This window comes from Hydra viridissima, unplaced genomic scaffold (genome assembly GCF_058129835.1).
Source record: "Hydra viridissima isolate aposymbiotic clone 2 unplaced genomic scaffold, HvirCarnegie_v1 scaffold_10, whole genome shotgun sequence".
NCBI classification, from domain to species: Eukaryota; Metazoa; Cnidaria; class Hydrozoa; order Anthoathecata; family Hydridae; genus Hydra; species Hydra viridissima.
In genome coordinates this window covers 16862329-16872371 of record NW_028324309.1, presented here as the reverse complement: position 1 = coordinate 16872371, position 10043 = coordinate 16862329, and the positions used below count along the sequence as shown (strand labels likewise).

Sequence of the window (10043 nt, the reverse complement as noted above, 5' to 3'; positions counted from 1 at the left end):
AAAAGTGAACTAAGTTCTCCCTTTAAACAGACATTTAGACGAAATTCGTGTTTAAGTCTTGTAAAAATAAAAAACCGACTTGATGAACGTGAACGACACAAGAAAACGCTTCTTCTTTGCGTTTAAAAATCTCAACGAAGAAGTGCAAGCTGAATTTCGTCAGAAAGAATTTGAGTCAGAGCGTTCAGTAAAAAACACTTAATAGATGTTTATTACAACGAATCTCCTTCCAATATTTGCGGAGTCTAAATCTATAATGCACCTGCGCTCTTTTGGAAACATAGATTGTGATTTTTTTACTTAAATGACGTTCCATCTTTTGTTTGGATTCATTTTAAATGAGATCGAGTTGGTGAAGTATAAATATTGTTTTTTTACAAATGATATATTGATTTTGTGGTCTTTTAGGTTGCTATAGTTAAACGTAAATATGCTTATGTAAATGTCATTACAAGAAATGTACAAGAGAAAAATATATTGGAACGGAAAATTGTCTTTTAAGTCTAACTTTTTAATATTTTCTTGAATCATAAAGCAAATACGAGTTTTAGAAAAATCGTTATTAAAGACTCAACTCGTAAGAAGTATTCTTGTAAACGACCTGATCTATTTTCTTATTCAAATCTTTCATTTTTTGTTTTGTTTTGTTTTATTGTTTTTTTGTTTTTTTTTGTTTTTTTTTGTTTTTTTTTCTTTCACCTAATTAAAGAATAATTAGTGGTTTGTACAGATATTGATGGCCGAATGTTCGAAACGTCGTAGCGGTTGTGGCAATCTTTAGGCGTCGTGACTTTCATGCGTACGCGAAGATATTTATTAGCAAAAGTTATGGGATGCGGATCAAGTTCTGTTAAACCTTCCAGTGTGGGTATGTTCGTTCATCATTTTAAATAATATATTATAATATCTTACCTTTCGTCGATTAATAATTAATATTTACTTGAAACGAGCAACGTTTGCGCCATGAATTATGACAAATAACGAGGTGCGAATTTAAATTTATAAGAAAAATATTTACACGACTGAATATTATAAGAATTTATTCATAGATGCTTTTACTACTTTTAAGACAAAATGGTCTTCTTTTTTGAACTCCGTTGGCCAATACTCTTTCTTTCCTTGCTGAGTTTAATGTTAAAAACGTTATGGGTTTGATGTTTCTTGTCTTCTCTCATGTAATTAGACATTTACAGTAAATGTTGATAAAATTGGTTTCGGTTACCGAGTACCTACCGAGTTTCTCGGTATTTCTTACCGAGAAATAGGTAATCCTCTGTTTTTCATAAATTTTTACCCAGTACAAAAAGTTTTATGTTTTAAATGTGTATATAAATTCTTTATGAATCTTAAAGAAGATGCATGGAAAATCCCAAAAAGTTTTTAAAAATCCTACAGGATTTCTAAAGAGTTTTTTGTTTTGGGCAACATTTTTTAGTTACATTTGAGACAAATTTGAATAAACACTTTGACTCAGAGTATTTGCAAAAAAATTGCAATATCTTAAAATTTATTTGTTAACGAAGCGTAATACGAATATCCTTTTACGACAAAATTGACATCCATATATTGGGTTTGTTACGTATAAACATTACTTTTTTTTGAATGGTTTCCACAGTAACCGCTGTGTACTTGAAAAAAAGCGATTAAAATATACCTTGAATATTTCGCATTACATTATGAAGGATGAACCTGAAATGAACTTAAAATTGTCTTATGAAGGATGAATCTGAATGAACTTAAAATGGAATGAAGTGTTTTTAATCAGCAGCTTCTAAAAGATTTTATTTTCAATCATGGCGTCAGCAAGAGTCGGAAAATCAGCTCTTCAAAGAATGAAAAGGTTATCTTGCCTTTTACAAACCTATAATTTTTAGTTTAAAAATTCTCATTTTTTTCAGCACCAATTGAACTTACTAGCTATAGAACCAACTACTAAAGTGCAACCTGGTACTATGGTGTCATAAACTATAAATTTTAACAATCTTTTCAGTTCCTCAAGTACAAATAAACGGAAACAAGACAGATTACAACAATCAAATTCGAGGTGATCGTGTATCGATGGTTGATGCCCGACGGAAACGTGACGATGACAGCAAAGCAAGATTAAGAAAACTAAGCGAGCAATTCCCATTTGAAATTGATAAAGTCGCTCAAACAAAATCTAATTCTCGAGGTAGCGTCTTGTACTGCTGTAATATTTACGATCCGTTTTCTTTTACAGTTTAAAATTAATTAGGTTCTTTTATTTGGTTAAAAAAAAAACAACAACTAAAAGTTGTTAACCAGTTTTATTCCATTTCAGAGAATTAAATTGAATACAACGAAGTCCGATTTGAGGCGTCGCCTCCTTAACACTGAGGTCTGTTAATAATTAACTATTTGAATATTTTGTTCAACATTAAAATTCTCGGTGAACGAAAAAAAAAAAATTATTTCTTTTGAATGAAATATTTATAAAAAAGTCACAAAAGGACGTCTACATAAAAAGGCGTCAGCTTAAAATGGTGATAATATAAAAAGGTAGAGAAAGAATATAACAAAGAGAGGAAGTATGTGAGACTATAAACAAATAAGAGCCTTTGCATGACCGAGGGTAGAGTGTGCCAGTGCAGTCAGAATTCTATTAGAAAACGAGTTGTAGTTTTTACATGCATACCAACATCGGTTTTTTTTAAAAAACTTCAGCATAATATATCATCAATTTCAATTTTCTTGATATTGGAATATCAGCAGTCGGTTTTTCTACACATTTTCTACACAATAAAAGTTTAATCTTTATGTTATTGTTAGTTTGCATCTTTTTCATTATGATAAGTATCTCTCTAACTTGTAATATCTTAAGGTGAGTTTCCACTCATCCGTTTTAGCTACGGGAAAGGGAAAGGAATGGGAAAATTAATCACGTGAGCATGCGCAGTGAGTAATTTTCGAAGTTAAATTACAAACTGCGCATGCTTACGTGAATAATTTTCCCCTCCCTTTCCCTTTCCGGTACCTAAAACGGGTGAGTGGAAACTCACCTTAACCGTAGTAATTGTTACTAACGATAAGAAAAAATCTGGAGCATTAATATGAGAAGATTGTTGGGTCCAGAAGCTATTAAATGGAGCTAGAAATGAAAAATATCTCACAAGTAGTCCGAAAAGAGACCTCAATCAAAGAAGTTGCTATCAGATACAACAGCTTAATGTGAATCTCTGAAAACGTTTTTATATCTTTATACGTGAAAGATTTTCTTTAATTTTTTTTTACTTATGAATATATTTGATGTGCAATTTCCAACTTCATAGCAAAATAAACCACGTTGAAACTACTATTGGAATATATAAATACGTAATAAGTAGCAGTTTGAAACAGATTTTTTTTTTTAGTTAAATTGCTTAAAAGTGGGAGCTGGGGCCAATGCTATAAACATAAAAAACGAAGTTTTTTCCGTAAAACACGAAGTTTTTACCGTAAAAAGCGAAGAAAAAAAAAGTCCATTGCTATAAACATTCAAAAAATTCCGTTTTTAAGATAAAAACTTCGTTTTTAAATCCAATGCTATAAACGAACAAGGGAATCGCCTTTTCAGATAAAAAATGCGTTTTTTCGAAAAAAAACTTCAGATAGATTTTTGATCTCAATTTTAGATATTTTCTTCGTGATTTTTGGCGGCCATTGCTGGAACAACGTTAGCGCTTCAAAATCATTGAACATTCTTTGTTTGTGTTTTTATGTAGATATTTTATAGATAAAACTGAAAAGGATTTTGGTAACTCCATAATAAACTAATTACTTAAAATCTGCATTTAATCGATATTCAGTTCCTTGTTGTTTTTCCTTGTTAGGTTTTCGATAGTAATTTTGGTTAAACAAATTTTTCATAGTGTTTGACGAAAGAAAAGTATAAATAGTCGATAAATATGCCATATAATACACAAATACACAACAAAATAATACACAAATACACAACAAATAAAATGCTGTCTAAAGAACTTAAAATGTTACTAGCAATATAAATAAGAGAAAACAAAGAGGTTCTTCTTGGGAAGCTTAGTATGTTTTAATTAGCAAACTATTTAAATAAAAATATGTATTGCTACATTATATTTTATATATATGTATATATATGTATGTATGTATATATGTATATATATATATATATATATATATATATATATATATATATATATATATATATATATATATATATATATATATATCATGTTCTCAGAGACTGTCATGGAATCTTTACCAACACAATTTATAGTATTATACAGTGTAGGAGAAGCTATTTTCAATGTTAGTGTATTAAGTTAATAAAACTATTGGAAGTATATATATATTTATATATATATATATATATATATATATATATATATATATATATATATATATATATATATATATATTTAAATATATATTTACAAATGTTATAGTATAAGTATGATGTAATATATAGTATATATTAACATAATATAAGTATGTAATCAATCATATTTCTAAATAAAGATTTTACATTCATGTAAATATATATATACTTCCAATAGTTTTATTAACTTAATACACTAACATTGAAAATAGCTTCTCCTACACTGTATAATACTATAAATTGTGTTGGTAAAGATTCCATGACAGTCTCTGAGAACATGAAAAAAAACATTTGTGCCAATAAAATGAAGAAATGCTTAGTATAATGTTGCAAATTGCTTAGTATAATGTTGCAAATCATCTTTAAGCCTAGTTTCTAAAAAATCTAATACAGCTCTTGGTACTCGATACTGCTCTCGAAAAACGTTGTCAGAAACATCTTCGTTAAAAAAGCGACCATTAAACTAAAATGATATTGAAAAACAAAACAAAAATATAATTTCTGCGCCTATTTAGTATGATTTCTGATTTTGTTCGATAAAAAATCATTAAAAAAATATATATATATAGTAATTTTAAGTAATGTTTTAAACACCAACCTCTCGAGGCAATCGGTGGCGAAGCTCATTTTCTGCAACTTCGAAATCTAAGTCTTCATCCGAAAAAATTAAACTCATGTTTCTACTTTAATTTTACACAGATTTTTTAAACACCAAATACTAGAATTTAAAAATATTCATAAAAATAGAATAGATAGCACAGCATACTTAATGACTAATTAAATTCATTAAGTAGGCCTAATAAATAAAAGTTACAATAAAAATTACTATTATATTACTACTATATATTACGGATAAAAAAAGTTCGTGAATTTTAGTGACGTTTACGTTTTATGCTTTATAGCAATGGACGAAAAAAATACAAACAGCGATAAATTCTTCGAGATTACGAACTTTTTTTCGTACGTGAAAAATTGCGTTTTTACGAAAGATTTTTTTTCTCGAAAAAAACTTCGAATTGTTTATAGCATTGGCCCCTGTTTTAACGTTACTTTTTTGGTTGTTTTTTTTTTTTTTTTACGGTGTCTTTTATTTTAGCAAACAGTTCTACACCATCAAGCGGAAATTTTGGCAACCAAAATGCCAGCAATAATTTAACAGAACTCAAATATAAAACCAACGAACTGAGTAGCACTGACAATGGAGATCATCAGATGCGTGAAGCTTTGTCAGAAATAACCTTAAAAAATCAAGCGGATGCTATTGTAAAGGACGTTCTTACGAAGGCTAAAATTAAGTATAGTGAAGAACAATCATATAAACGAAACAATCCTCTTATTAACATCTCTCCAGCAACCACTATAGAAGCTTCGAATTCGGTTGATTCGATGGACCGTTGCACTAAACCGAAACAGTAATTTAGTAGCGTGAAACTTTGATTTAGACGTCATAAACTACTTTGGATATTCGTGTTTTGCATATAAATGATTTGTCTCGCTTTTTTAACTACATAAATAAAGTTAATTTTGAAAAACGTTTTTGAAAAACTTCCCATATATAGTTTTTAAGCAAAATTACAAACTTCTAAATATAACACTCCCCCCCCCCCCCTTAAAAAATGACGCACTTGTTGAGATGTGCGTGTCTAAGAATGGGTTATTGTAAAGTTATAAACAGTTTTATCCTCAAAAGTTGACAGTTTGTGGGACCTTAAATTGAAACAACCACACCACTGTTAATGTTGTTAATAATAACATTTATCTTATCGCCACCTTTGACTTTTCATTAGTGGTTTCTACCAAATCGGTTTAATTGTTTTTAAATGTTTCTAGACGCTTTTAGAATCTCTTTTGTTTAATATTAGTGCGAACCTTGGTGTACGCAGTTCTATGTTTACCTTTGATACGGACTTATGTATACTCTTTTTTATATGGGATTTATTGATACTGCCTGTCCGTGATAGGCTATTTCGAAAAAGTGGGATTTACACCTTTTTAGTTTTGTCTGAGTTATTTTTTTGCTTTTTTATAGTTTTTTATAATTTTTATAATTTTGCTTTTTCATAATTCTCTTTTCCCTATTTCTATTAATTTTTTAAAATCAACCTAGACTTTTAGAGAAATCTCTCCGATAGAGAAATCCGAAATCTCTCGAGGCGGATCCAAGATTTTATGTTAGAAGGTGGGTTGTTTTCAGAAAAGAAATTTAAAGAAAAAAATTTTTACTCACAAATGGTTATTTAAAAAAAAAATTTCAATCTGCTCCTATTTAACAGGAAGAAATTTAGTAAACTCGAATTAAAAATAAGCAATATTTAAACTAATCGAGATTTTTAAAAATGTTTTTAATGTTTCATAGAAATGCTTAAAATGTCTTAGAAAGTGTGTGTGTGTCTTAGAAAGTGTAAAAGTGCCTCAAAAACAGCGGATTTATTAAATGTGAACAGGCGCGAAACGTGCTCGTGTTAATCATGGAACAAGTGTAACTTGTGCCGTGTATTGCCAGCCTCCTTATTCCGCTCGAATCGAAAAAAGTGCGAACTAGCAATTCGATAATTTTACCAATTAACATCTGCCGTTTCAGCAGCTTGTTTGAATATTCAACGATCGATTCAGTGGACTTTTCCTTAACGAATTTCAAGTTTGTTTAGCATGCTAGATTTAATTTTTGATGACTTAAATTTTTTTGTATTTGAAAATCTGAAAAAAGAGAATATTACCACTTTGAGTGCGCATTACATCCAATGTACTACACTATAATGTTAACGATTTATTGACCCACAAGTCATTGATCACATGAACCCACAAGCCATTGATCACATGAAACAGGCGGTCCATGAAGAACAAAATGTTTTATTATATATTTTATCAAAACAAAATTATCATATGAAAAATATTTTTCAGATCGTTGTGCTGGCTAAAAAAACTAAAAAAACTTGAAAGAACTATGTTTGCATTAAAATGGGTTTTGGTAGAATGCACAGTGGAGTCTTTTTGCAATCAACTATGGTAAATGTCTATGTGATGGTATCTGAGCATTAAAAAGAGCCACAATAAAAACTAGTGTTCAGAGATCATTAGATATTAAGATTTTGAAGCCTTTACAAATGTTTGAATTTTTTAACATTTTAAACGTATTGTTTTATTGTGTGTTTCACAAGAAAGATGAAGTGATAGCATATATCTGTGGGAGATAATTGCAAGTTATTTTGAAATCAAGGATTGCTGTCCGTGAGAACTTTTTTGCATTTGAAATTTTCTTAGTTTTCTCCACACCTCTGTTTCAGATTTTCAAAATTTTCTAACATAAAACACAGCTTTATGCAAAAAGCCATTATAAAAAAACTCCTCTTAATTTTGGGAAATATATGTTATTAAAAAATAAATATATATTTTATTCATTAAAAGTCAAAAAAGTTGATTGTTACGCCGCGAATTCGTGCCAAAAAATTTTCAGCGCATACTTCGGTAAGTATGCTTTGAAAATTTTTCGAAAGTTTACAGTAAATAATCACCTTAAAATTCTTTATTGTTTTATAGGTAAATGGTACAAATACCTCAAGTTATCATTCTTAGAGGCAGTTTATCTTTGGAGTATTTCACAGTGTCTAACAGAGCCGAAACGTATGATGGTTGCAGAAAGACATTTCATTTGCATGAAGAAGAGTAGCACAGAACTCTCTGATGCTGCAAAGGAGAAAATTCGTCATTCAGTAGGATTTGAATTTTTTAGATGAAAGAGTTCCATTAGAAATTTATGTCAGTTAACAATTTAATTTAGGAAAATTTGATGAAAACTTATTTGTGTGATAGGCAAGCTTCAAGGTAAAGAGCAGCATCCATTTCCCAAACGGATCTAGTGATTAAATTAAACCAACAGGTTCTACAGAATACTTGCCTTTGAGGAGAGGACCATCAATTGCACAATAACTTTTCAAACTCTAACTCTTTCTGCACAAAAATATAGTTCATATACAGCAAAACACCGGTCTATTAAACAATGAAATTAGAAAGCTTGGCTCCACTCTAAATCAAATCAACCCCATCCGTATCTAAGAGGCAAACTTCAATCAGTAGTTTGCTTAAACTGGACAAAAGTTAACAGAATTCACCGCCTCAATGTCTAGTCCACAAGAACATCAAACTGACTTCCCCAATAACTTTGAAAACAACAAGTCTCAAACAGCGAATGGTTGTGGCCCTTTCTCAAAACACTTCTGAGATATTGGAATAGATACAAAAGAAATCAAGAACATTCAGATTTCTGTTAGGAGTTTCTCTCCTGTACAATTGACTTCAACAGTAAAAAATCCTGTCGAAATTTTTGATTGCTTATCATTTAAAATAATTATCACTCTGAAGAATTTAATTGAGATATTTGAATTCTCACGAGGTTTTCTGAATTGGAATTGTGTTTTTATGTTCTTTGAAATGAATAATGAAAGTTTTTCTTATTGAAAAAATGATAAAGTTGAAAGAAAATTACAAGTAAAAAGAAGTTTCATCAGAGAATAAAGAAATTCAATTCAATTTGGTCAAATTTATAAAGGTTCAGAAAAAATGAATAAATAAAATATGTTACCCAAATTAAGAGAAGTACTTTTATATTTTATATTTTTTCTGATAAAACTATGTTTTATTCAAGAAAATTGTAAAAATCTGAAACAGAAGTGTGGCGAAAGTTAGAAAATTTCAAATGCAAATAAACCCCACGGTCGGCAATCCCGGATTTCAAAATAACTTTCAATGAGCTCCCACAAATATGTACTTTCACCCCTTTTTTTATCACATAATTTTTTTCGGGTGTTTTCGTTGATACTAATGTAAAAATCATCAAACTAGGAATTAAAATATAACGGCTGAAACAAATGATTTAGTATTTGAACTCAATAAGAAAAAAGATTGGTGGGTTGGTATAGCCGAAAAAGTGAATGATGGGTAGCAATTTATTTAATTTTCATTCTTTCACACTCAAAGTCCATCATGTTTTTTTTTTAAACATAGAAAATCTACTGGTGTACTTAAAGGAATAATTTAAATTTCTTTAAAATTTTTATAAAAGTAATATTTCTGGAGGGTCATCAAGGTAAAGAATTTTTGGAGAAATATGGTTTTTGAATGATTGTATCTGCAAATATCAGCCGCAAATTTTTTGTAGTTAAAGGCTACGGATCCAAACGTTCTTTTTTCACTACTTTCAAGCAAGCGTTTACCCTCAAAACATGGATATGAAAACTTGCCACTGCGGCTACTAAGACCAAATAAAGAATTCCCTTATTTAAGATCAAATGCCACTGAGTATTTAACATACTCTAACCTCACCGGAGCTTGGAGTATACTAAGATTTCAATTGTGTTCAGAAACATCTTTCACCAAAGACAAAGTTATAGATCTTTTTACACGTGCTTCATTAAGCCTTCTTGAGCTTGAATGTTTATCCAAAGGATCAAAAACATTTAAAATACATTTTAAAAATCCCTGTACTGAATCTACTGAAGTATATATTCTTATAAGTATATAATATGCTGGAGTAAGTACCTAATCTTCTCTTCTGAAGAATAAGATCTGGTGTACTTACTACAAACACAAGACTACGAGTTAACTTTTCATCTTCTGACATAGATGTTTTAGTTTTGACATCATAGAATTCTGACAAAGAATCATGCAATCCTTCCATTTGAAGCGATAGATT

The 10043-nt window shown here is 29.7% G+C and overlaps 1 protein-coding gene and 1 long non-coding RNA gene across 5 annotated transcripts; one reads left to right on the top strand and one right to left on the bottom strand.

The window, feature by feature from the left end:
- Positions 1-444: 444 nt before the first annotated feature.
- LOC145181750 (uncharacterized) lies at positions 445-5886 on the top strand. Of its 4 annotated transcripts, XM_090100742.1 has the most exons (4): positions 445-577; positions 731-868; positions 1991-2173; positions 5451-5886. In XM_090100742.1, the coding sequence occupies exons 2-4, from the start codon at positions 796-798 to the stop codon at positions 5768-5770; spliced, it is 576 nt and encodes a 191-aa protein (XP_089956868.1). In that variant the 5' UTR covers positions 445-577; positions 731-795; the 3' UTR covers positions 5771-5886. The 4 variants fall into 4 exon arrangements, with proteins under 4 accessions (XP_089956868.1, XP_089956866.1, XP_089956870.1 ...); XM_090100740.1 differs by lacking the exon at positions 445-577 and having other exon boundaries at positions 655-868; XM_090100743.1 differs by lacking the exons at positions 445-577; positions 731-868 and adding an exon at positions 1678-1840.
- Positions 4575-5224, bottom strand: LOC149883398 (uncharacterized). The gene is made up of 2 exons (XR_016456480.1): positions 4953-5224; positions 4575-4817 (listed from the first exon to the last, which is right to left on the bottom strand). It is a non-coding gene; the product is annotated as an uncharacterized LOC149883398 (long non-coding RNA).
- Positions 5887-10043: the final 4157 nt, after the last annotated feature.

Coding starts and splice junctions, on each gene's coding strand:
- LOC145181750 (XM_090100742.1), top strand. CDS start 796: ATGCGTACGCGAAGATATTTATTAGCAAAAGTTATGGGATGCGGATCA. Junction 869..1,990: donor TGTTAAACCTTCCAGTGTGG/GTATGTTCGTTC, acceptor CAATCTTTTCAG/TTCCTCAAGTACAAATAAAC. Junction 2,174..5,450: donor AACAAAATCTAATTCTCGAG/GTAGCGTCTTGT, acceptor CTTTTATTTTAG/CAAACAGTTCTACACCATCA.